This window comes from Protopterus annectens, chromosome 12.part0 (genome assembly GCF_019279795.1).
Source record: "Protopterus annectens isolate FY-2018-M chromosome 12.part0, PAN1.0, whole genome shotgun sequence".
NCBI classification, from domain to species: domain Eukaryota; kingdom Metazoa; phylum Chordata; order Ceratodontiformes; family Protopteridae; genus Protopterus; species Protopterus annectens.
In genome coordinates this window covers 1,246,018,144-1,246,045,449 of record NC_056746.1, presented here as the reverse complement: position 1 = coordinate 1,246,045,449, position 27,306 = coordinate 1,246,018,144, and the positions used below count along the sequence as shown (strand labels likewise).

General features: G+C 41.6%; 1 protein-coding gene across 1 annotated transcript in view; it reads right to left on the bottom strand.

Annotated features, from left to right (window-relative positions):
* The window catches only part of CDK5RAP1 (CDK5 regulatory subunit associated protein 1), a 650,459-nt gene that overhangs the window by 157,540 nt on the left and 465,613 nt on the right, over positions 1-27,306 (bottom strand). Inside the window, exon 10 of the mRNA XM_044089012.1 lies at positions 4,718-4,848. Coding sequence (XP_043944947.1) covers positions 4,718-4,848 — 131 coding nt within the window. The remainder of the gene's footprint in view (positions 1-4,717; positions 4,849-27,306) is intronic.

Sequence of the window (27,306 nt, the reverse complement as noted above, 5' to 3'; positions counted from 1 at the left end):
TATGCCCGAGTTGGGAATTGTGACAAAAGCTTTGGCTAGGTTAGGGCATGTAGTGCGTACCATTTTACCCTCATCCATTGCTTTGGCGACCTTTTCAAAAAAATCTACAAGGTTGAGTAAACATGACCTGCCCTTGACAAATCAAAACTCAGACAGTTCCAGAGTTTGGAGGTTCTGTTCCATGCTAAGTCTTTCCATTGGCTTTGCTATGGGGCTGGTCAGATCTATGGGTCTGTAACTCACTGGATCAGTGTGGAAGGTCTTCCCATATGCAGGAGAATGACTGTACCTGTTCTCCATTCACTTGGTACAAAAACCTGTATGGAGGTTGAGATTGAACAGTATTGTTACAGTGTGGCTAATTCCTGCTTCATACTATTTAAGATGCATTTAGGGATATTGTCAGGAACCAACGATGCATTACTTTTATCTTCTGATAGCACTTTTAGGACTTGGTCTTGAGTGATAACTAGAGGGAAGTCAGTTAAAGGTATATCTTGTGGGACAAATGGTGGGGAGGGAGAAAGGGGTGAAGTTCAAGCTAAATTTATTAGGCAGTAGGTTCACTTTATCTATCTAATTAATCTTAATAAATTAATTATATCTTATTTAAACAACTATGTATCAACAACTTAAGCTCTTCTGCATCTGTGAGTTACCTTTAATACATGATTCTAGTCCAGATCTATTTTTAATAGGTGCCTATTTATATTAAATAATGTGCAATAATCAAAATGTTTACTAAAGTGGTTAAAGTCAGAGGGTGACATGATACCGTAATCCCCTAACTGGTAACTCCCATTTAAAGATACAGTTACTATTTGTTTCATGCATGTGACAACAGCCCTCTGCAATTTACACACATCATGATAACATCAGAGTGGCACAAAGTGCTACTAGTAGTGCTATTTCCTCAGAGCAAGAGAATCTCCATGCTTCATTCTAAACTGGGGTGTCTTCCGCCACATGGGTTTTTGTGGGCAGTCCTGCTTCCTCCTACTTCCAGATACATGTAGTATGTGAATTGGCAGTCACTAAACTGCCCATAGGTGTGTAAGCAACGAGTGAGTGTATGTGTGCAGTCTACAATGAAAAAAACACCAAATTCAACTTCAGCACAATACATTATAGCACACTATATATTGTGTTGAAGTAGAATTTGGTGTTTTTTCATTTCTTTTTTGATTGGTGTTATTTTTGCATTCTACAATGAGCCAGCATCCTGTCCAGAAAGGGTTTGTATCACTATGCCCACTGGTTACTGGGAAAGGCTCCAGCTACCATTCAGCCCAGTAACAAGATAAAGCAGATGATTGGGAAATGAATGAATGCAGACCATCAGCTTTTTGTTTAATAAACATCTTTATTAAATTATCATGTATGACATAGGCAATCTTAAACTTATATGAATGAAAAGCAAACATTGACACTTCTTTAGTTGCATAGGATCATAGGAGGTTACTAGGCTAATGGCTGTGGGGCCCTTCCAAGCCTAGCTAAGAGTTTATCCCCAAAAATAAACCTCAGTCAGCACCTGTTGCCCCTGTCAGTGAGGAACACAGATGGAACCCCTGGGACAAATTTATGGTTTCCCATCCACTCATCAAGGTTGCGCTTGAAGAGGGTCAGCGAGGTGCTCTGTTTGACATGTATGGGAAGTCTATTCTAGAGATGAGGCAGCTTTTGAGAGACAAACCTGTCTCTCCAGCAGGTTTTGTTGATGTTGCATACTAGATTCAGGCCTTTTGTGAGGGCAGTGCATGAGTAGTCAGACTTACAGATATGGAGCATCTCTAGTAGGGCAGGGTCCAAGATTGCCTTGTAGGCGAGACACAGATCACCCCTGAGCAATCTGTATGATACCGTGTAGTGATAGTGATTTGAGCCTGTCAGCATAAGACAGGTGTTGGAGGCAACGGATTCTCTTTGTGAGGTATTTTAGTGGCCTTTCCAGTTAGTACAGATGTTTGGTGAGATACATCCCAAATGGGGCATTATACTCAATTATTGGTCTAATGAGGAAGGAGTACAGAGAGGTAATAACCTCCTTTTTTTCTGGATGCAATCCCTTTATTTATGAGATGAACCAACTAAAAGGCTTTTCTGACACTGCCACTACATGATGTTCAAACGTGAGGTTATCAACTTGAGTGCTCAGGTCTCTCACCACAGGTTGTGTGCTTAGGGGGTTGCCGTTGATAATCAACAGGGGTCATGTTTTTGTTGAATGGTATGATGATACATTTTTTTTTAATTTAGCTTGAGGCCATGATCTTGGCAAAAGCCATTAGTTGCTGTGAGACCCTCTTGCAGTATGTTATCATCATTTGGGGAGTCAATGACAACATCCAACTTACAGTCGTCCATAAACTTGGTCAGCCACAGGCTTTTTGTCTTTGCCTGGACCTCTGAGAAATAAATGCTAAACAGTAGGTGTCCCAGGAGACATCCCCGGGGAACTCCACTAGTGACAGGTCTGCTACTGGAGGTGGAGGTGCCTATTTTGACTTTGAGGGTCTTGTCGTTGAGCCAATTGGTCACCCACCTGATGAGATAGGGATTTATGCCAAGTTGGGTTAGCTTGTTGATGATGCCCAAGTGGGAGATTGTGTCAAAGGCCTTGGTCAAGTCAAGGTAACCTGTATGTACGGACTTTCCCTCATCCAGGGCCTTGGAGATGGTCACAAAGAAGTCAACTAGGTTCAACAGGCAAGATCTGCCCTTTACGAATCCAAACTGGATGGGGTCAAGTGCTTCGTGATGATTGCCTATGTCCTTGTTTATGAGATCCCTAATAATACACTCCATGGCTTTACAAATCAGACTTGTCAAGCTAATGGGGTGATCACAGACACCACTGAAACAACTGTAGTTGCAAACATTATACACCACTTATAATCTATCCAGTCATCAGTTAACCATTACATGGCTCATTCAAATCCTGTCTCTTAAGCCTCGTTTCTTCTCTGCATGTATCGTGTCAACAATTCCATTTTTTCCTATGTAGTTTGCTCCTACCCTTTTCTAAAGACTCAATTCCAGTTGTTTTATCTCTGTTACTATATTCACTACTTCTAGTAAAGCTGGTCTAGACTTTGATTTCCATTTTCTAGCAATTGCTTTTTTGGCAGCCATCATAATTAGACTCAGTAAGCCTTTACTATGTCCAGGCAATTCTGATTCTGTATCATAGCTCAAAAATGTCATCTCCCAAGTCAATCCAATCCATTCACCCAGCATCTCTGACACAGTGGGCCACAGGGAATCCCTAAAGTCTGCCAGGTCATTATGCTCACAAAAAATATGTTCCCAGACAAATCTTTCTTACCTGTCACACCTTCAACATTTGCTATCCACCTAAGGAACAATTCTTTGGAATCTACTTGAGATATAAAAATACCTATATAAACACTTCCAGCCAAAGATCCTAAATCTTCTACACTTTGTTGCATTTTTGGGGGATATACATATATCCCCCATTGTCTCTTTGTGAATTGCTTATTCAATCTCTCTTCCTAATCCTGTCTAAGCTCCTCTGATTGATTCTTATAATTATCATGGAATATTTTATATGCTCTACTAATTATTCCTTTTTTCTATTAAAAACTCTACCAGTGCTGGTCTTTCATTTGAAGACCATCGGCCTTAATCTAAAGTTAAAATTAATCTGCATCATAAACAAAACACCCTTCTTAGACTTTAAAGAAATGAAGCAATAAATTATATACTTAAGAAAACACATTATGATAATGCCCTCAATTAATCAAATAAATATGTCAGGATACTACTGATGAGTTTTACGACATTACTAACTTCTGCATGGTAACATATAAATATACAAGAATTTTAACAAAATATTGCAAACACAAAACTGGGCGGCTGTGGTGGTGCAGCGGTTAGCATTGCCGCTTCACAGCAAGAGGTTCTCCGGTTCGATCCTCGGCTGGAGTGCCTTCTGTGTGGAGTCTGCATGTCCTCCCTGTGGTCGCGTGGGTTTCCTCCGGGTGCTCCGTTTTCCTCCCACATCCCAAAGACATGCTGTAAATGGACTGGACAATCTAAATTGGCCCCAGGTGTGAGTGCATGTTTGTGTGCCTTCTGTGGAAGGTTGGGCGCCGGGCTGGCAACTCGACATCATAAAACTCCACTGCCAATCATGAGCGGACAGGTGATCAGTTGTGGCGACCCCTAACCAGGAAAAGCCGAAAGAAGAAGAAGAAGATTGCAAACACAAAATTAGTAATATATACTACAGAAAGAGGTACTACTGAGTTTTCAAAAATTGTCTTAATCATAAAAATGCATTCATGCCAAACAGCCAAGAGTGTGATAGCTGACTTTAAAAACATTTCTCACAACGTGTTAGTAATTAACAGTACATTTTCTCTATACTTGACAATAAACTACTGTGACTAATACGACAGAACATAAATGAAATGGGACAGAAAATCAGCAAAGACCTTTATATTCTGCTATACATTTTTCAGTTGTCTAACTGCGAGGAGTTCACACAGCATTTTAAATTTGATTGTACAAACAACTGGAAGAAGCTTTAATGTCACGAAAGATAACATATCATTACTGATATGAACACTGCTCAGCAAATAAAAACGGTTTTACCCCTACTAGAAGTTCTCGGTATATCACCAAATCTGAGGAATAAATTAATCAATCACATTTCTATGTATTTGGGATGTGTTTCTGATTGCATCCTTACCTTTCTCATGCTGTACGCAAAGAGGAAGCCTGTGCTGTACTTCACACTCTGAAGAAGAGATAACGTCTGCTGATGGTCGTCTTCTGTCTCCCCACAGAACCCAGTGATAAAATCACTACTCAGGCTTACACCTACCAAACACCACAAAAAGAAAAAACGATGATGAGAAGTGGGAAAAAAGAACAAGTTGTATGCAAACACCAAGCCCACATGTAAGTATTTAGTTATATTTATTTAATGGGGTAGTGCACTGATTTCAATGCACCACTGGCAGGCACAGCCCCGTTGAATAGGATCACATAAGAAATGAATAAAACATATTTATGGATACAATGATAGGCTAAAAAACATACATACTTACAGATGCAAGGATACACTATAACATTTAGTTCAAGAAGCAGTTAATGTCAAAACATGGATGGAAAAATGGAATTATGCTTAGCACAGCTTTATGGATAAGATGTAGCCATAATGACGGAGAGGGCTCATGCTATAGGCATAGCAATATATCATTATGTAGAGAAGCATGACGGCATTAGAAGAGACAAAATGACAAGAGTGGCAAGAAAGGATAATGTGGGAGAAGACAGAGAAAACGTGAGAGAGGCATGCAGAGGGAAGAGAAGGAAAAGAAGTGAGAAAGAGATACAAAGAGAAGAGGGCAGTAGGATGAATGATAGTCAGTAAATAAGGGGAAGGATGAAACAGGGATAAAGCAGTACACACACACACACACACATATATATATATATATATATATATATTATTAATACAGCGATTCCTAGACGGTAGTAGTTAAGTACACAGAGATTAATTAAATTCCGATAAAGAAATTATGCACATATCCTAAATCTGTACCATAACTACTGTGTTTGTTGTACAGATTATGTTTTAACATCTTTTTCTACAGATGAAATAATGTTGATATATGTATAATAAGCTATTAATATAAAAATAATAAGCTACTAATGTTAAACTATGTGGATTAAACAAGAAATAATGCAGCTTTTTCTTCTTAGGAAAGTTAACTGTTTAACAAAGAAGGATCATAAGCTTTTAAAAATTAATTCTAATGCAAGATATTTAGCAATAAATAATACACGACTTTCTACTTTACCTAGGCTTTATGCAGTTCTGTTGAAAACAAAGCTGACTTCCATTTTAAAACTAAGTTACTGCAACTGGATAAAATATTTTCAATGACCGCTACCTGTAACTTCCACTGACTTGATGCAACCACATATTCTTGAGGACGAGAGAATGCAAATCTAAACAAGTAAGTTTCAAAATGGAGTGACAATATCTTTGCACAAGCCAGCTATGATTTAAGCACTCTGAGCCAAACCTACTACTTCGCAGTAGGCATTAATCTAAAAAAACAAGCTGAAAACTACATAAAGAAACATTTAAATGTGATACTCTGGCTCACTGTGCAAAACTGTGTAAGTAGGATTAAAGAAAGGTCAGAAAGTACACCCTAAGAATTCTGTAGAATATGATACAGATGCTCTCTCAGAAATCTTTAACTGATCCTTGAAAAGTGGAGATGTTTCAGGAGGACAGCAGTGGCAAAACTAGTTCCACTCCACAAGATGTAAACAAGTATGGAATCAGATGACTGCAAACCTTTCGGTCTTCATATCACCATTGCGGCATACTGAACATGGCCTGTCAAACTCATCCTACCCAGTTCACTGACTTGGTGACAATGGAAACAGAGAAGGATATCTGTGGTGTACCCTCACTTTACAAAAGCCTCCAACTTTGTTACCCACAGACAGTTAATAGGCAGAGTGGGGGTGACAGAGTTAATGAGGAGACTGACCAGTAGATCAGGAAACAGAAACATGTACGGAAGAACAACATGGCAGTGGGGCTGCACTATCAACAGAGGGTGACATAACTAGAGGAATCCTGTTCAGGTCGGTGCTAGGCTCAAAGCTCTCTGGGAAGTAGGGATGGATGTTGCCAAAGCTACTACAAGCATGAATAAGCTTTTCAAAAGTGTCACAAACACTGTGAGGTGAATATCAGATAGTGATAAGGGAGCTTATTTAGGGACCTCAAAAGGGTAACTTGATTGGGCTGCAAACTGACAGCTGAGGGTCAGTATTGAAAATTACAGGTATTACACTTAGGGATCAAAACTCCTCAAATTTAGTACCTGCTGAGGCTAACAAAGTAGATAACTGAGAAAACATTGAAAAAAAAAGACACGAGAGTCCTATTCTCCTCTGAAATGAAACATTACAGGCCTAGCTTGAGAAAGCTGTAGTGAAAGCAAACAAGATGTTGGGATGAAATGACAGTTGTTCTTCTTCTTTCAGCTTTTCCCTGTTAAGGGGTCGCCACAGCGGATCTCCGGTCCGCTAATGATTGGCAGTAGATTTTTTTTACAGGTGCCGAGGTGCCAGCTCGACGCCCAACCTTCAACAAAGGTCTTTCGAATGCCACTTGACCTCAAAACCCAGAGAGGTAATATTACTACTCTACATGTTATGGTTCAGGTATTAGCTTTAATACTGAGTACAGTTAAGTGATAAATTCAGGGCAAAAGTGAAAAAAAAAAACAACTGATATGGTGCAAAATAATGACACCTTGATTGGTTAAAAACAGAAAAATTGAAAACTAGAAATGTAGCTTTCATCCTGAAGAAACACTGGCTCAATTTTTACACAAAAAGTGTAGGGAAGTGTGCAAAACTCATCCTGACTAGATGGAGGGTACCAATGCTTTCTGGGCATAAAGAAACATTTCTCCATAGGGCAAGCTGTGAGAAAAATGATCAAGCTAAGACAGAAGCTGGCAGACTGTACAACTGCTTAAACTTTTAAGGAGGCATGGAATGCATGAAAGAAAGGAGAAAGATTTTTTTTTGGGGGGGGGGGGGCACTACCCACAGGTAATGTACTGAAATGTAATCTTAGTATTTTCAGTGCTGAAAATGTGGCTAGAGGTGTATAGAAAAACAGTGGGACAACATAAGCATTTAACAGTGCTTGACAGAAGTGCAGACAGCAATTAGAATGGATAAAGAGATCCCTTTGTTAAAGAAATAAAGCTCTGCCTCATGTTATAGCTGAGCTTTCCATAGATCATAAAAAACTAAATGTTCAGCTGTTTCATGCCATGCAAGTAAGACCAATGCTTTTAATTCTGAAAAATTAAACTTCCCTGGTCATAAGGACACAGCTCCCCAAGCAAAAGATTGCAAAACATCCTGTAGTACTTTATTAAAGTCTAGAAATGTGTGCAGAAAATGTTTACAAACTTCCTTTTCTAAGGACCATGACAGGTATGTAGTTTACCATGCAAACCTAAAAATATTTCAGCACAATGATGCAAAAAAAGTCACCACAACACTTTGGTGGAAACAAAGGAAACAGCCAGACAACACACTTTTATTAGAACAAGGAAATGGCTTGTGATCCGAAACAAGGTGCAAAACATAAAAGATGTTGTTACTACCCTTAGATGGTGAGGTACTAATTTAATATGGAAACAAGAAAGCAATGGCTTTAAGCAAAAGCAGAGTAAACCCATTCAGAGAAATCATCTTCATACAGTCTCAGTCCATTTAACACCCAATGCTGAAGAACAGTCAGCTTAGCTCTGTTATGCTATGGAAATATTTCATAAGTGATTAAGAATTTGTAAGAAGGATAATAATTACAGATTCCATGCAAAATGTCTGTCTAGCTCCCTAAAGAAGGCTCACACACCCTCTCTCTCCCCCCTTGGTAGCTTCCCTTCTCTGGCTTATACAAGCCTCTCCAGTTGTCAGCATGGGTAGTGCTTCATTATGGGCCTCACAGACCTGGAGCTGAAAACAAGGGGCCTATTTATTTGGTTTGACAACAGCACATGATTTCAGACTAAACTGGGTGTACACACAGCAGGTCATGTTTCAGAGAGGGTTTTGCCTAGGGCAGCAGCTCCATCACCCCCCCCCCCCCAACCTGGTTAATCCAAGCTTGAGCATGTCATCAGTCTGCCACTTTCCATTCCATTATCTTTTTACTAAAGCAGTACTGTTTGATTTTTTTTCTTTAATTTTTCTCATTCATTCATCATCTCATGCAATCTTCTCCCTCTGTGTTTTGTTATTACAGGTACTGAACTTTAGATATAGTACAGCTGTGTACACTTACCATAAATGTAGATGTTTGAGTGTATTCACTGTTGTAGTCATCACACTTGGGTTATCTGCCTGCAGGTAGCCCTCAGTTGGTCCGAGACTTAATACTTCTACGTTGGTTGCTGTCGCTCCAGGACTGATGTCAGGTCGTCAGGTGTATAAAAACAGGCAGCCGACGCCATTACATCAGTTTATCTTGCCCCAAATGTCAGGAGCCCCCCAAATAGGGAGCCAAGTTATGGTGGGGAAAACACCACCAGAAAAAAGTAAATACCAATACCCCTGAAAGAGGTGAGTAATACACATATAGAGGAGAGAGAGAGAGAGAGACAAGGGGCTGGAGGGAGGGAAACCAGGACTGCAACAGTGTACCGAACATCTACATTTATGGTAAGTGTACACAACTGTACTATGTTCTTCATGTTTCACTGTTGCAGTGTTCACACTTGGGTAGATTCCCAAAGGTGAAGAAGGGAGGAGGCAGTCAAGAAGAGTTGGGGCTGGCTAGTATGCCTTGCAGGACTGCTGTTGCAAAACCCGCCCTGGATTTGGAAAAGACAGGCAGGTGGTAATGTTTGGTGAAGGTGTGTACCGAACTCCAGGTAGTAGCTTCCAAGATGTCCCTGGTAGGGACTCCCCTGAGGAATGTTGTAGAGGTGAAAGTTGCCCTAGTGGAGTGTGTTCTGACCCCCTGAGTGGTTGATTTCCCATGGTGCTTGTAGCAGAAATGGATGCAGTGTGCTATCCATTTGAAAATTGTTTGCTTTGAAATGGCCTTGCCCTCTGCCCCTGGTGCAAAGCTGACTAGTAACTGGTCAGATTTCCTGAAGGGCTTAGTCAGCTGTCTGTGCACGTCCAAGGAGTGCAAGATCCATTCCCCTTTAATTTGAAAGTTGGCAAAATGGATAGATTGATTGAGAGACACACTGGACACCACTTTAGGCATAAAGGAAGGGTTAGCCCTGATGGAAACCCTGTCAGCATGGAAAATAATGAAGGGTTCCACAGGCATAAGTGCTTGTAGCTCAGACACTCTTCTAGCTGAAGTGATGGCCAGAAGCAAGGCTGTTTTCCAAGAGAGGAATTTTAACTCTGCTGACGCTATAGGCTCAAAGGGGGTAGCGTGAGCTTTTCCAGTACAAAGTTAAGGTCCCAAGCAGGGGTGTGTGCTCTCCTAGGTGGCCTTAAGTTGTCTGCCCCTCTCAGGAACTGTTTGATAAGAAAGTGAGAGAAGAGAGGTGGGCTCAGTGTTGTAATGAGCCAAAATGGCAGAGGCATGGATCTTAATGGAGGAGAAGGACAGGCCTCTGTGGAGTAGATCTGCTAGGTAATCCAAGATTAGAGGCAGGGAGGGCAGAGTTGTGTCCTCTCCTTTAGACTGAATCCAGGAGCAGTCCCTTTTCCACTTATCAGCATAGGATTTCCTTGTACTGGGTCTTCTGGCTTCAAGAATGATGTCCAGCACCGGTTTGCTTAGGGTGGTTACTGGGGGAGAGTTCAAGGAATAAGCCAGGCTGCAAGATTTAGGGTTTGTAGTTGTTGATGCAAGATCTGTTCCCCCTGCTGAGAGAGCAGGGTTGGGTTCTGATGTAGGTGCCAGGGTGTGCAGGAGTGGATACCAGTGCTGGCGTGGTCAGTCCGGGGCAATCAGAATTGTCCTTGGTCTGTCCTGTCTTATCCTGAGCAATACTCTTGAGAGAAGGGGCAGGGAGGGAAAGGCATAGACTGAGAGATTTACCAACTGGAAGGATAGGGCATCCACGTTCCAGGCCATGCTATGGGGTGGCCTGGTGCATAATTTGCTAAGCTGGTGACTGCAGGTGGAGGTAAAGAGATCCACCTCTGGGGTCCCACATTTCTGAATCAGAAGGCTGAAGGTGCTGGGCTCTAGTTGCCACTCGTGTGGGTCGAGGAGATTTCTGCTTAAGTCATCTGCCAGTGAGTTTTGTTTGCCTGGCAGGAAATGAGCTTGTAGATGGACCTGCATGTCCAAGGCTGTGTTCCATAGGGCCATGGCTAGCCAGCAGAGTGGGTAAGAGTGGGTTGCCCCCTGCTTGTTGATGTACCACATAACTGTGGTGTTGTCTGTTTTTATTAGCAGGTGTCCTGGTGAGAGTAGGGATCGGAAAGCTGTCAGAGCGTGCTGCACAGCTAGCATCTCTTTTTGGCTGATGTGCAGATGAATTTTACTTAGGCTCCAGTGGCCTGAATGTACTTGCCATCCATGTGTGCCCTCCAGGCATAGTCTGATGCATCTGTGATTAAGGTCTGGGTGGCGTGGGGATGAGTAAAGGGCAGTCCCTTGTTGTGGTTGCATGCTTTTGCCCACCGAAGAAACTCTGTCTTAGACAGGGTATTACAGGAATGACGATTTCCAGGTCCTGAGAATGTTGGCACCCAAGACTTTTTAAGTACCACTGAAGTTTCCTCATATGCAGTCTGGCATATGGAATTAGTAGGATGCATGAGGCTATGAACCCTAGGGCTTGCAGGATTTGCCTTGCAGATATTTGGGTTCTGGTGGCCATTTTGAGTAAAATAGTCTGTCAGATAGGCTTGTTTTTCTGGAGTGAGGAATGCCATCTGAGGTGCTGTGTCCAAGCTTGCTCCCAGGAATACAATTTTTTGACTGGGGACTAGTTTTGATTTCTTTTCGTTGATGGTGTACGCAGGGAGGTTAGAAGGTTTTTTACAAATGTCAGGTGCTGCAACAGCACTTTCTGACTGTCTGCCTGAATCAGGCATTCATCCAAGTATGGGTAAATTTGAATATTTCTCTGTCAGCAGTAAGCAATGGCTGGAGCCAGGCATTTTGTGAATACTCTGGGAGCAGTGAATAAGCCGAAGGGAGTGCAGAGAACTGATAATGCATAGATCCTGCCCTGAACCATAGATATTTCCTGCATGACTCACTTATAGGGATGCGCAGATAGGCTTCTTTTAAGTCTAGGGTGACTAGCCAGGCATCTTTGGCTATCATAGGTAGAAGTTGCTGCAGGGTGAGCATTTTGAATTTTGGTACCACCAGGAAGGTCTAAAATTGGGCGCCAAGTGCCCTCTTTTCTGAGTACCAGGAAAAGTCTGGAATAAAATCCTTGACCTATCTGTTCTGCAGGAACAGGGTGAATTGCTCTTATAGAGAGCAGGGACTGAACTTGGTTTTGTGCCTCTGCCCAATGGTTTGGAGGAAGGTCTGGGAACTCTTTTTGGGGTTGGCAGTGAGTAGAAGTAAAATTTGTACCATGGGATACAATGCTGAGGACCCATTGGTCTTTGGTGATGGAAATCCAGTTTTTTGCATGAAGGGCAAGTTTTCCTCCTAGGGGCACAAGCAGTTGGGCAGAGGTGGGGAGTGGAGTTGAGAAGTCATTGGGAATTCTTTCCGTAAGGGGATGGTTTGGCACTCCCTGCTTTAGAGGTGGAGGCACTTCATTGCTTAGATCTCTGCATACCCTGAGACTGTAGTCTGGGGGGGGGGGTCTGTTTCCCCTGGGTCTAGTGTGAGATGGCGTTGAGGCGGCTGGAAAGGACCAATGTTTCGAGGGGCAATGCTTAGGGAACCTAGGAGGCTGTACTTGTAGGAATTATTTGACTGTCTGCATAGATTTAGCTTTTTCTTCTATCTTTTTAAGAACCTCTTCTGCTTTGGTGCCAAACAGCTTGTCCTTGTTCAAAGGAGCATCTAATAACTTTGATTTGACATGGTCTGGCAAGGTCTGCTCCTTAAGCCAAGCATGTCTTCTCAGTACAGAACCAGTAACTGGTGCCCTGCAAGATGCTTCTAGGGCATCAAAGCCACACTGCAATATATGCTTGCTGACTTGGCTTACAGAATGTATAAGTTTATGTAATTCTTTATTTTCTGCACAGTCTGTAAAGGTAGCTATTTTTTGCTTAATAAGTTCCATAATATGTTGTTGGTACTTCAGCATGTGAAACTGACAATTCAAAGCCCTAATGACAAGAGTTGCAGAGGTACATACTTTCTTACCCATCTGTCCAGAGCTCTGGAATCCCTGTCCGAAGGGGTGGGATTCTTAGCTGTCATTGATTTGATACATTTAGGCCCCTGAGAGATGATATCTGGGTCAGCAGTAGGATTTCTGAAAAGGAATTTGCGAGAGTCAGGTACTCTATAGTACCTGTCTGGTTTCCTAGGAGCTGGGGGTAAAGTATCAGGAGTTAAACTGGATTCCATAAAGACATCATCAACAACATCCAGGACTGGGGGTATTGCTAAAGGCCTATGTTGTGGCAAATCTAGAAATTCTCTGAGTCTCTTTTTGGATTGAGGAAAGTCTTGGCATTCCCATTGGAAATGCTCTCAAGGTATGTAAGGTTTCACCAAAAGAAAAATCCTCTGGAGAAGAAGCAGAGGGAATGGATTCCTCTGCATATGAATCCTCATAAGCAGACAAGGGCAAGTCTTCATAATCAGTGACCTCAGAGTCATCGTACTCTTGGTCTGTTAAAGCTGCTGGGGACAGGTTTCTTTTTCTCTTAGCAGGGGAAGGCGGACTTCCCCTAATCAGCATAATAAGGTCTTCTGCCATTTTAAGCATTTGATGTTTTGGCAAGGGAACAGGTGCATGTGCTTTGGTCGTCGTTTTTTTTGCTTTAGAAACTTGGTAGTTTTAGACAGAACTGAAGACGCAAAAGAAGTAGTCGGTTTGTGTCAAACATCGGTAGTGCAAAGAACTTCCTCAGAAGATGGTGCCTGCTCAGCGGCTCTGGACCCATCCAAGGTAGAGACATCCGCAGGTTCCTTAGTCGAAGAAGAGTCTAACGGCATACCGGACTCCGAACATGTCTCGGTAGAGACCTGTGAATCCACTAAAGCGGGCATCAGGGGCTGCGAAAGCGCCTGAGTACCGGCGAACTGGCGACTAGCTTAACGGAGGCATCGTCAGCAGCTTTGGACCTATGCGGTCTGTCTCTGTCTTTATCCTTATGTTTTTTTGGAAGATCGGTAGTCGGATGGCTTACCGAAGCCATTTCGGAATATGGAGCTCGAGAACAAAAGTATTTAGCTACAGAAAGGACCCGACAACGAACAGTTCATCGTCAGCAGCATTGGACCTATGCGGTCTGTCTCTGTCTTTATCCTTATGTTTTTTTGGAAGATCGGTAGTCGGATGGCTTACCGAAGCCATTTTGGTATATGGAGCTCGAGAACAAAAGTATTTAGCTACAAATAGGACCCAACAACAAACAGTTCAGGCATTGAACAAGGCACAAAACCGACAGCAAGGTACGTCATGGTCTGGGCCTAAACAGGTGACGCAGTACGAATGGAAATCTCAGTGTGGTATTTGCTTTCCACAGGCAAGACAATTGTTAGCTTTTTCTGACATCGGTTAGAGCAAGAAAAAAGGATCCCCAACGGGGTACTTAGTTTTAGAAGACTTCAGGATAATTCAATTCGGAAACGAAAACTCAGGTAGCGGCCGACCGGCAATTGTGCAAACTGCTTCTGCTTCGGGCTCCTCAGCAAGAAAGACTGACGCAATGGTGTCGGCTGCCTGTTTTTATACCCCTGATGACCTGATGTCAGTCCTGGAGTGACAGCAACAGATGCAGAAATACTAAGTCTCTGGTATTTGGGCCGACTGAGGGCTACCTGCAGGCAGATAACCCAAGTGTGATGACTGCAACAGTGAAACATGAAGAACATCTTCTTGTTCTGCACACTGAATGCACCTTAGTGTCATTCTGCATTTGTTTCTTTCCTCCACAGTCAGCATTTTTAGGGCCATCAGATTCATTCTGTAAGTCAGCCACATACATACAATCACCGTCTTGTCTTCACTCACTGGAGCTGTTTACACAAGACTGATAGCTCCCCTCCATCTCAGTGCTGATGGAAAACGGAAAAGTCACATGCTATATGAAGTATAACATGTTACCTGTCACTCCTACAGGCAACTTTATTTCAGGCTATTGTTGTCATATGACTTATGACTAGCAGCAAAACAACATAATCATGAAAGGCACTGGGAGAAATGACCGAGTAGAATAACATCAAAAGCAACTTAATTAAACTCAATTAAAGAATTTATCATGTTTAAAGAATTCTTAAAAAGTTCAGTCAATATTATTAGCAGAAAAACTCTCAAACAGAAAAAGTGATGACATCTATTTTGTCCTGTCCATCAAATCCATCAAACAAAAAAAAAATATGGAACAGAAAGATAGCCTGCAGATAAACTTCTTCAAAACTCGCATACAATTAGAAAATCACCCACCAAACTTATAAAACAAATAATGAAAAGATCTTTTAAGGAGCACTATGCAAAGAATTGCATATATATATATATATATATATATATATATATATATATATGGGTCTACTTTGGCTAGTTGAATCTCATTTCACTGAATTTCATTTCACCCCGACCACTTCGCTGAAAACTCAAATTAATGAAAACTCATTTCACTGAACTTCAGTTAGTACATATGCCACTGTGTAGAGTACTGTAATGAAAGTAAAAGGTATATACCCTTTTCCCCACTGTACTGTGATCCTGGAGTTAGCATATATAGTTGGGGTGGGGGGCATAGCCCCCCACTTAGTTTGAGTACATATTGTCTTCTGGAGAGAGTTAGTCATTGGTGTTGCAACTATGCATATCTATTGTTTAAAATGTATTGTTTTGAAGTTTCTGGTAAAATAAAATATAAAACGAACAAGGTGGGGGGACTATGCCACTCACACCTCTAAATGTGGGGGGCTGTCTCCCCCACATCCCTAACTATACATACTATCTCAGGATCGCACTACAGTGGGGAAAAGGGCATATACCTTTTACTTGCATTACAGTACTCTACACAGTGGCATAAATACTAATTGAAGTTCAGTGAAATGAGATACTGTGAAATGAGTTTTCATTAGTTTGAGTTTTCAGCGAAGTGGTCGGGGTGAAATGAAATTCAGTGAAATGAGATTCAACGAACCAAAGTAGACCCATAGATATATATTCTGATAAGTTCTTAACACAGTTGCATGTCATATGGAAGCATTTAGTCTGCTTAAAGAAGCCTTTCTTTTGGCCCATTTCAGAATTTGTACCCAAAAGCTGCAGTACACACACACACACACACACACACACACACACACACACAAACACACCTCCATGTCTTTTTTTCCATTTCTAAATTTCAGTTTGCTCGGAATCTTAAAAAAAAAAAATCTGTCATAGTCACAGAATTATGTGAAAACATGGCTATGCTGCAAACTTTGGGTACAAATTCTGAAATGGGCCAAAAGAAAGGCTTCTTTAAGCAGACTAAATGCTTACATATGACATACAGCTGAGTTAAGAACTTATCAGAAGTGTACACATTTGAACATATTCACTGCTGCATTTCTATCAGCAGGTGGCCTGCAGTCAGCCCAGTTTCCAGAGCTGTACCTTCCCGCAGTGGCTGTGTCTAACTTACTCTCACTCCAACTCAAGGAAGTTGGTGGCATAAGAAGGGCATCAACCAATGATATCAGTTCAGCCCAACAGATTTCACAGACTCCCTTCCCACTCTGATGCAAGGAGGTGCTATAAGAGGGACATTAGCCAATGCTTTTTTCAGATCTTCCATGCCATGGATGGGTGAAGTAAGCTGCCCCCGGCACACCACCATGAGAAGACCATGTGACATGGAACTCCACCCTAGATATTCACCATCTCCTTCACCAAGGTATTAAGTTAGTTTAAGAAATAAGTGGACCTGGAAGTAGTACAGCTATATATGGTGAATAAGGGGAAAAAGGTTAGACTCACCTCTACCTAAGTGTAGTCAGGCTGAAAACAGGGAAAGGAAGGCAGGAAAATGAAATGCAACACTGAATGTACTCGAACATCTATAACTAAGGAAAGTTCAAACACAATTTACTATGTTCATAGTACTACTACTCATAGCACTACAATCCTCATGCACATTATGATTCTCAGAGCCTTTTCCCTGCGTGTATTCACCCGGATGGGTTTCCCTTTAACAGCGAGCCTTACAGGATGTAGGATGACAGAGAATGCTGCTCAGGCCCTGGAAGTGACCATCTGACTACAGCACTTTGAAAATGTCTGAACTGAGAACCAATGAAGGTTGCCGTATCTGCTGTGGCTGCAGCAGTGTGTGCTTTAACATGCCCTGGTACAGGCTTTCCATACATCGCCTAAGTTATTAGTCTTAGGGTAGTTAGACTGGGGTGCATGATGGACCCTTCTTGCTCTGTCTAGACATTCACACACTGAGAACATTTTTAATTCTTCCCTTACAAGGCTTAGAAGAGGGGAGAAAGTAAAACTGTGTGGGTAACTTAGCATAATGTTAAATGTTCAAATATATCACTGTTGCAGTATTCTTAACATCTGGGACTTTTCTCGTAAATGTTCTGTCTGTCCAGCCAGTCTTCTGAAGATTAGGATCCATCCCCTTGTGAGGTGTACATCAACCTTAGGCAACACTGGCATAATGGTATAACAGGAACACACATCTGTACCATTTTCAGAGCTTTCTTACCCTGATAAAGAATTTAAGTAGGACAATAAAACAACTTCCCTAAAGGAAAGGTAAGACACCTGAGATAATAGCTATTAAAGGCTGGGCTATCTTGAGAACTCAGGAAGCTTTTAGGGAGGGGGAAGGAAGAATTTAGTGAATACCCTGCCTGGTCAAGAAATAAAACTTTATATATACACATCCCTTGATGAGATGGAGGGAGGGTATAGGTACTGCAACAGTGATCTCCGTATTCGAACATCAAATATTATGGACCATGTTCTTCAATAGATCACTGTTGCAATATTTTTAACATCTGGGATGACTTTCAAGCTTGATCAGACTGGGTGGAAGGTTGGTGTAATGGCTAAGGTGCTTACCTAAGAAACACAAGGTGCAGGGTTTGATTCTCACATGGGGTAATTGGCTAGGCTTAAAATGGCCCCCCGAGGACAGTTAGCCTAGTACTAATCTATGAATCTATGAATTTATGAATATTCCTTCTAAATTCAGGATGCTGTAAGACAGCTTTAAGTAATCCAGTTCTTGCTCTAGTCTGAACATCCAATTTCTAATGTTTAGCAAAGGTGTGCACTGAAGGCATGAACTGAGGACTATGTGGCTGTTTTGAGAATGGTTTTAGAGTGTATTTCTGCATGAATGCCCCTCAAGGGTTATTGCTCTGTTAGAGAGGCCTTTAACTTTTCCTGCTAGCTGCTTGCCATGATTATATAACAGAAGACAGCTGCACTGCAGATCAAGTTTGGAAAAGTTGTTAGACATTTTTTGTCCAGCAATACACCAGATCTAACCAACTCAGTGAGATGCTGTGGGACCACATGTGCCTATGCTGTATTGGGGCCATGCTCTCTATTTTGGCATCAGATAGAAAATCTTTTTCCACTTGCATATGTAAGACTTTCCTTGAGTTAGGTTTTCTAGCCTCTCTACAAATTAGCATCATGTCCTGAAAGAAGTGTTCCCTGAAAAGAATTAAAACCTACAAATTAGCAACATGTCCAGACAGAACTGGTACCTGAAAGGAATTAAAATTCCATCATTCATACTGTGAACTTCAGGGTCTGTAGATTGGGATGCATCAGTGACCTCTTGCCACACATGGAGCTTGGCATGAGGAATCATGAGACTAGCTGAAGCCATGAACTCCAGGGCTTTTAGAAATTCTCTGGATGAGGCAGATTTTAACTACCCTGCCATTAACTGGGAAAACTACTCATGTCCCAACACCTTTGCGCAACGGTTCTTGGAATTCATAAATTCCAATGCCCTGGATCAACTAATCCATAGTCCCACCAGGGGCTCCAATATCCTAGACCTGGTCATTACCAACATGGGAAATCAATGCTCCATACCTATGGTCACCCCCTCGCTAGTCAGGTCTGACCATAACCTAATCACCCCTAACATCCACATTCCACCCCCACCCCCAGGAAAGAAACCACCATAAAACTACTCCAAAGCCAACTTCATGCTACTCAAGTCAGAAGTGACAAACTTCATAACACCCATGCAGACGGAACTGAAAGTTCAACTGCTGAATCCTACACTAAGGCACTGTATGAGCACATCCACTCATGCATGAATCGTGCCATCCCAAATAGAACCAAAATGCTCTCATCCAAAAAGGGAAGCCAATCTGATGGTCCCTACCATAAACAAACTTTACAACAAAAGGAAGAAACTTTTGCAGAAAAGAGGAAAATCCCAGGTTGCAAAAAACTCCCTTACTAGCCTCAGTAAGAAACTGAGATGCCTCATAAAATCCTCCAAAGCTAGTTACGAAAATAAAATTGCCAAAGATTCCAAAGACAACCACAAAGCATTCTATAACTATGTCAAGAATCTGGCAATGCTCAGATCTGCTCTGAGCTAAAACAGAATGGCATTAAATATACTGATCCGAAGGATATTGCCAATATCCTGGCAGATCGATTCAGTGCCAACTTCACCCTCTCATCCCCTAAATGGCCCATCTCAATACCGAAGATTGCCAAATTCCAGTAATAACGCCACACAGGTACAAAACGACTCTCTAAAGCCAAGAATACAGCATCCATGGGACCAGATGACATCCCGGGCTGTGTACTACATGAACTACAATATGAACTGGCACCTCACCTAAGTGTCATGTTTAATCATAGCCTCACCTCAGGTTTCGTGCCCACTAAGTGGCGCAGAGCTACAGTTATCCCAATCCACAAGGGGGATCCACCTTGGATCCCGAAACTACCGTCCCATCAGTCTGACAAGACTTATCTGCAAGGCCATGGAGCGTATTATCATGGAACTTATAAACAAAGACACTGGCAACCTTCAAACACAGGACCCCACCCAGTTTGGGTTTGTGAAGGGCCGATCTTGTCTCCTGAACCTGACCAGACTCTTCCCACTCTGATGCAAGGAGGTGCTATAAGAGGGACATTAGCCAATGCTTTTTCAGATCTTCCATGCCATGGATGGGTGAAGTAAGCTGCCCCGACACACCACCATGAGAAGACCATGTGACATGGAACTCCACCCTAGATATTCACCATCTCCTTCACCAAGGTATTAAGTTAGTTTAAGAAATAAGTGGACCTGGAAGTAGTACAGCTATATATGGTGAATAAGGGGAAAAAGGTTAGACTCACCTCTACCTAAGTGTAGTCAGGCTGAAAACAGGGAAAGGAAGGCAGGAAAATGCAACACTGAATGTACTCGAACATCTATAACTAAGGAAAGTTCAAACACAATTTACTATGTTCGTAGTACTACTACTCATAGTACTACAATCCTCATGCAAATTATGATTCTCAGAGCCTTTTCCCTGCGTGTATTCACCCGGATGGGTTTCCCTTTAACAGCGAGCCTTACAGGATGTAGGATGACAGAGAATGCTGCTCAGGCCCTGGAAGTGACCATCTGACTACAGCACTTTGAAAATGTCTGAACTGAGAACCAATGAAGGTTGCCGTATCTGCTGTGGCTGTAGCAGTGTGTGCTTTAACATGCCCTGGTACAGGCTTTCCATACATCGCCCAAGTTATTAGTCTTAGGGTAGTTAGACTGGGGTGTATGATGGACCCTTCTTGCTCTGTCTAGACATTCACACACTGAGAACATTTTTAATTCTTCCCTTACAAGGCTTAGAAGAGGGGAGAAAGTAAAACTGTGTGGGTAACTTAGCATAATGTTAAATGTTCAAATATATCACTGTTGCAGTATTCTTAACATCTGGGACTTTTTCTCAGAAATGTTCTGTCTGTCCAGCCAGTCTTCTGAAGATTAGGATCCATCCCCTTGTGAGGTGTACATCAACCTTAGGCAACACTGGCATAATGGTATAACAGGAACACACATCTGTACCCATTTTCAGAGCTTTCTTACCTGATAAAGAATTTAAGTAGGACAATAAAACAACTTCCCTAAAGGAAAGGTAAGACACCTGAGATAATAGCTATTAAAGGCTGGGCTATCTTGAGAACTCAGGAAGCTTTTAGGGAGGGGGAAGGAAGAATTTAGTGAATACCCTGCCTGGTCAAGAAATAAAACTTTATATATACACATCCCTTGATGAGATGGAGGGAGGGTATAGGTACTGCAACAGTGATCTCCGTATTTGAACATCAAATATTATGGACCATGTTCTTCAATAGATCACTGTTGCAATATTTTTAACATCTGGGATGACTTCCAAGCTTGATCAGACTGGGTGGGAGGTTGGTGTAATGGCTAAGGTGCTTACCTTAGAAACACAAGGTGCAGGGTTTGATTCTCACATGGGGTAATTGGCTAGGCTTAAAATGGCCCCCGAGGACAGTTAGCCTAGTACTAATCTATGAATCTATGAATTTATGAATATTCCTTCTAAATTCAGGATGCTGTAAAAGACAGCTTTAAGTAATCCAGTTCTTGCTCTAGTCTGAACATCCAATTTCTAATGTTTACAAAGGTGTGCACTGAAGGCATGAACTGAGGACTATGTGGCTGTTTTGAGAATGGTTTTAGAGTGTATTTCTGCATGAATGCCTCTCAAGGAGTTATTGCTCTGTTAGAGAGGCCTTTAACTTTTCCTGCTAGCTGCTTGCCATGATTATATAACAGAAGACAGCTGCACTGCAGATCAAGTTTGGAAAAGTTGTTAGACATTTTTTGTCCAGCAATACACCAGATCTAACCAACTCAGTGAGATGCTGTGGGACCACATGTGCCTATGCTGTATTGGGGCCATGCTCTCTATTTTGGCATCAGATAGAAAATCTTTTTCCACTTGCATATGTAAGACTTTCCTTGAGTAAGGTTTTCTAGCCTCTCTACAAATTAGCATCATGTCCTGAAAGAAGTGTTCCCTGAAAAGAATTAAAACCTACAAATTAGCAACATGTCCAGACAGAACTGGTACCTGAAAGGAATTAAAATTCCATCATTCATACTGTGAACTTCAGGGTCTGTAGATTGGGATGTATCAGTGACCTCTTGCCACACATGGAGCTTGGCATGAGGAATCATGAGACTAGCTGAAGCCATGAACTCCAGGGCTTTTAGAAATTCTCTGGATGAGGCAGATTTCTGTTTTGCTAGATTCAGACAGTAGTTTCTGTATACTAGTGTTTTGTCTGGAGGGAGAAAGGATGTCTGCAATGTGTAATCTATTAGACAAGCTAGCAAGACCACTCTGCAGGAAGGTATTAGAGATGATTTCTTTATATTGACAGGGAATCCTACAGTCTGAAAAATATTTACGGAGAATTCTAATGCATTTAGTACATCTATACTAGAATTAATCTAAATCAGACAACTGCCCTGGTAGGGATAAATGTGAATTTCTTGGAGCCTGCAAAAGGCTATAAATGGAGCAAGGCATTTAGTGAATTCCGTTGGTGCTGCATAAAGCCCAAAGGGCAAAAACAAATGGATACTGTGAACCCATGACAGAGAAAGTACTTACCATGACAACAAATGTTCCAGTGATCATTGCAACAGTAGTCAAAGCCATATGGGTTATATCCTGGATATGATAAACTAGCCAACTTTCCAAGCTGCAAGGCACCTTCCAAACACCCAAAACTGTTAGCTTGAACTGAGGTGACTAAAAGGTTTCAGTGTCAAGCCCTTCAGCACTTTTATGGAAATAGTTTGTTTAGGCACAAGTTGTCCCTTCTTCTTACCTTCACAAGAAATGAATAATTGATCAGAAGTTCTGTAAGATTTTCCTCTGTCAAGGTAGTATCCAACTGGACATCCACGGTATGAAGAATTCTTTCTCCCTCATTTTTTAGGTTCTGGAAAGAAGACAGTGAGATCAATAGACTGGCTCAGAATATATCCAGATTCTACTTTTGGCATAAAGAAAGGCCTAGTTCTCAAAGTGACCCTTCCTCTGTGGAAAATGAGGTAAAGATGGCACACCATAATAGCTTGAAACTTAGATACTCTTCTTGTAGAAGTCAGAACAGTGAGTAAACTGTCTTCCATGTTATGAACCTCACATCCAGCTGATGAGGTGGTTTAAATGGAATAAGTGTTAGCCTAGAACACAAAATTGCGATCCCAAGGAGGATCCACTGGTTTTCCATGAGGCTTCTTATGCAGAACCACTTTCAAAAACATCTTCACATGAGACAACACTGAAAGAGGGCTATCCATAGGCAGAAATGTTGAAATGGATGACAAATGAACCTTGAATGAGGAGTAAGACTGGGCATAGGATAGTAACTCACATAAATACTGTACAACCATAGAAACATCAGCCATGCAGAGGTGTTGGTTATTTTGTTGGTATCAACTACAAAAACTTTTCTATTTGATAATATATGATTTTTGTATCAGCAGGCTTTCTTGCCTTCTTTAATACTTGCAGCAAATCCTCAGAAAACATGTGCCTAAAAGGTACAAGACACTATCATCCATGCAGTCAATTGTAGCTATCTGGAGTCAAGATAGATCAAAAACCCATGTTCTTTTGTGAATAAACCCAATCTGCAAGAAAGTCTCTGGTCATTTCCAAAAGAAGGGAGAACCACTGTTGCCTGCATCAGAAGGGAGTTGGCATGTTTATCTTTGGTGAGTCCTTCTGAATTTTCAGAAGTACCCAGGAAATCGGTGGAAAGGGTGGAAATGCATAAAGGGGCATTACTGTTCAAGACAAAAAGAAGGCATCTGTCTTCTAGGCCTTCTTGCACTGAGTCCTGGAACATGTTTTGCCAGCAGATTGTTTAGACAGGAGGCAAAAAGGTCACCCTGAGGAATTCCCCACAGATGAATCAAATCTTGGAAAACCACCTGATTCAGTTTCTATTCATTAAATCTTCCCTGGTTCTGCTCAGCTTGTCTGCCACACAGAATGTAAGACTCCCGCAGAGTGAGACTGTGTTGTATATCCCACGCCAATATGACTAGTCTGCAAAGGGGATAAATCTGGTTCATCCTTGCTTGTTTATGTATCACATCACTGTGGTACTGTCTGTAAACACTTGAATACCTAGGGACCACAGATGATTCAGTGAATTGAGAATATTTAGTAGACCTAGCATCTAAATTACGTTAATGTGTTATAATCTTACTTTTTTGACCCAAAGACCCTGCAATTTTATACCCATATACACTGATTCCCAAGCAAAGCCTGAGGTATCTGTTGTGACTACCTGCTTTGGAGTAGGAAGGGAGAGTGAGATTCTGGGACATTTGATGTCTCCACTACATGATCTTCCTTTTTGTAAAGCACAAAACTGGAATTTGAAAAGAAAATGGGTGTTGATGTTGGGACAAAAGAGATTTTGGATATCACTCCATCTTTCTCATGTGGAGTCTTGCAACAGTTATGAACAGATTTGTGGAAGTCATTAGACCACATATCCTGAGGTATTCTCCAGCAGAGACTGAAGATGAGAAAAGCTTTTTGTACTGAAGTATCCTGCAGTCATCGCCCCCAAAAAAATCTTGTTTGAGGGAGTCAGACAAGACATTTGAATGTTCTCTTGACATCCCAGCCTCTGTAAGAGATCTCTAACTGAAGAGACAGAGACATTCCTGACACTTTGAAAAAAGACTCTGCAAAGATTAGCAAGTCTAAATATGGAAAAATGAGTATACCCTTCAGCATGAAGTGGGGTATCACAGGAGCTAGATACTTTGTAAACACTCTTGGAGCATTAGGCAGCCCAAAGGATAGGGCAGAGAATGGATAATGTGATCCAGACACACAAGACGTTAAGAAGCACCTGAAATCTAGATGAATAGGTAAGTGTTGATATGCATCCTTTAAATCTAAATATTAAAGTTGCAGAAGCATACACCCCCCCCCCCAACTTATAAAAGCTTCCCTTCTTTGCCCAAAGGAAAGACATCAGAATTAACAAAATATTTAGCAGCAGCTGCATTCATTAAGGTTATGTCTGTTGAGTCAGTTTTGGGATTGGTGTATACAAACTTGACAGACCGAGGAACTTTATTTTATTTATTTAGCATTTGTTAACCGGCAAAGTCCGACTTGGAATGAGCCAATTTTCAGTGGAGGCCTGGGTAGAAATGCTCCAGACGCATGTCTTTGTAATGTGGGAGGAAACTAGAGCACCCGGAGGAAACCCACACGAATGCAGACTCCGCACAGAAGGCACCCCAGCCAAGAATCGAACCGGAAAACCTCTTGCTGTGAGGAGACAACGCTACAGCTGCACCACTGCGCCATCCAACAGTCTTGACAGACTGAAGGATTTTATACAATCTATGTGCTTTTGAGGGGCAACTGGCTAACTGCCAGGGAAATTGTAGGCTGAGACAAAAATAACTTCAAATGCTGACAAAACTGGAGGGATAGGTGAAGATTTTTGAAAATCCAGTTTTAAAAAACACATTTTCTAAGGGATTACGAATTCTTCCACTGAAAACATTAATTCATAGTTTCAGGAAAATAAAATTTCTCAAAGGAAGAATCAGTTACCACACTCTCTTCAGAATCTGAATCAGAAATCTCTGAAGAAGAAACTGCATCTGTCACTTCACATTCCTCTTCAGGTTCAACTGCTTGAGTCTCTTCAGGGAAAGAGGATCAAGCCTTATAAGAAGGGTGAAGAGCCAGTACAAGATCCTGAGCCAAGCCCAACAAGCTGCTCCACTCCAGAGTAACTGACACAGAAGATATATGTTTAGCATTCTGTCTCTTTCTGACAGGAAGTTTTGAAGAAACAGACCCAGTACTGTCAGCAACAACTTCCCCAGAGACGGTAACAACATTCAGCCTAAGCATGGGCACATTCCCTATCCCTTCTCTCAGGACAGACAAGAAAGGCTTCTGCCTTGCCCACTGAGGGGACCCCCATAGCCACAAAGGACATGTTTAACCCAAGTCTATGGTGGCTTTATGGACAAAGCCAGAGAAGAACCAGCTTTCACCAAAGCAAAGTCATTCACCTGCGGCTGAGGCAAAACACTAGCTCTGCTGTTGTGGCGAGGGCTGCTTAACAATCTTTTTCTTTTTCTAGCTGGTAGAAGGTCCAACCAAGGAACTGTTACACTGTTCCTTAGTCAAGATGTAAATGGCAATTAGCAGCAACAGTCAGTAAAATAAACAAACACAATAAAAATTACTTTCGCCAGCCCCAAAAAGTAAAATAACCATAGTTTCTGCACAAAAAAGTGGTTTTAAACAATTTTAACCGCACAATTAAAAAGAAATGCACTCCCACTTAAAAATATATAAAAGTCACAAGACAGTCAACAAAAACACTTTTTTGTCAAAAAAGATGCACTCTTAAGTGATGAGAAAATACATTTTCAATATGAAAAAAGTGGAAGTTTTTTCCTGATGGTAACTTATCGGCCCAGCAATGGAACAGTGTTGTCCAACTGTCAATTCTTGAAGGCCAGTACAGGAGTGCTCTTCTCAGTGCAGGAAAGCTACGAAGGGCTGAGCACCCAAGTCTGATGTTTGGCGAGCTCAAGCTGACTTAGTTTGGACCCATGGAAAGTGCCGGAAGCTTTGGAAACTGGCTGGCTGTTATGTTCTATGAAGAATATAACCCATATTGTTTAAGCTACTGCAGCAGTGATGAAAAAGATGAACATGCTTAAATATTTTCTGTGACTCTTGTGGATAGGAATGTGTAAATAAGCATACTTTTAACTGGTACAGCATATTCTCCTGCAGAAGAGGCTGAAGAGTTTGAAAAGTGTGCATTCTGAACTGATGAATCCTCAAAAAGGTGACTCTAGATAGATCTAGAATTGGCCTCTAGTATGCTTCTTAATCAAGGAATAGAAACAGTTTTGAATAATATCACGTTTTCCCATAGGTGTGGAGGCACTTCTATCACTCATAACAGAAGAAGGTTTGATATAACAGAGGACATAAGATGTTCCTGATCTTTGGGAACCTGAGGAATGACTGAATGTATTCCACTGTAATCCCACCAGAGCTCGTGACCTCTTCTTATGATGCTAACACCCAGGAATCTGTAGTCATTGTTTCTCATAATGAGCGGCAAGGAGACAAACTTCCAGCAATTCTAGGGTAAGGCGATAATCAGTTAGTATAGGGAAGGACAAGGGGAAGTTGGATGGAAAGAAACAGTCAGGGCTGACCTATTTTATTGTTGGAGCCCTGAAACCCTTGTCATTTTTTCTTAAACTGCCTTTGTCTGATTTTTGTTACATAGATTTGGATTGTTTTCTAAAGAAAGGGCCTGGTTTTGCAGGGTTGTTTCTGTTATCTCATGGTAATAAAAGGAAAAAAAAAAAAAATTTTACACTCTGTGTTACTCTACCTCTCTCAGAGAAACTCTTGTGATGATGATCGACATACCTCTGATATTAGTACACTGGTGTATGTCTTGGGTGGATATATGCTAGGGAAGCATCCTACGATTAAGAATGATGGCTAGATGAGAGAACCTTTGTGGGGAAATGTCAAGAATACTGCAAATGAGATCTAATGCTGCACATTCCATGTTGTCTGGGTCA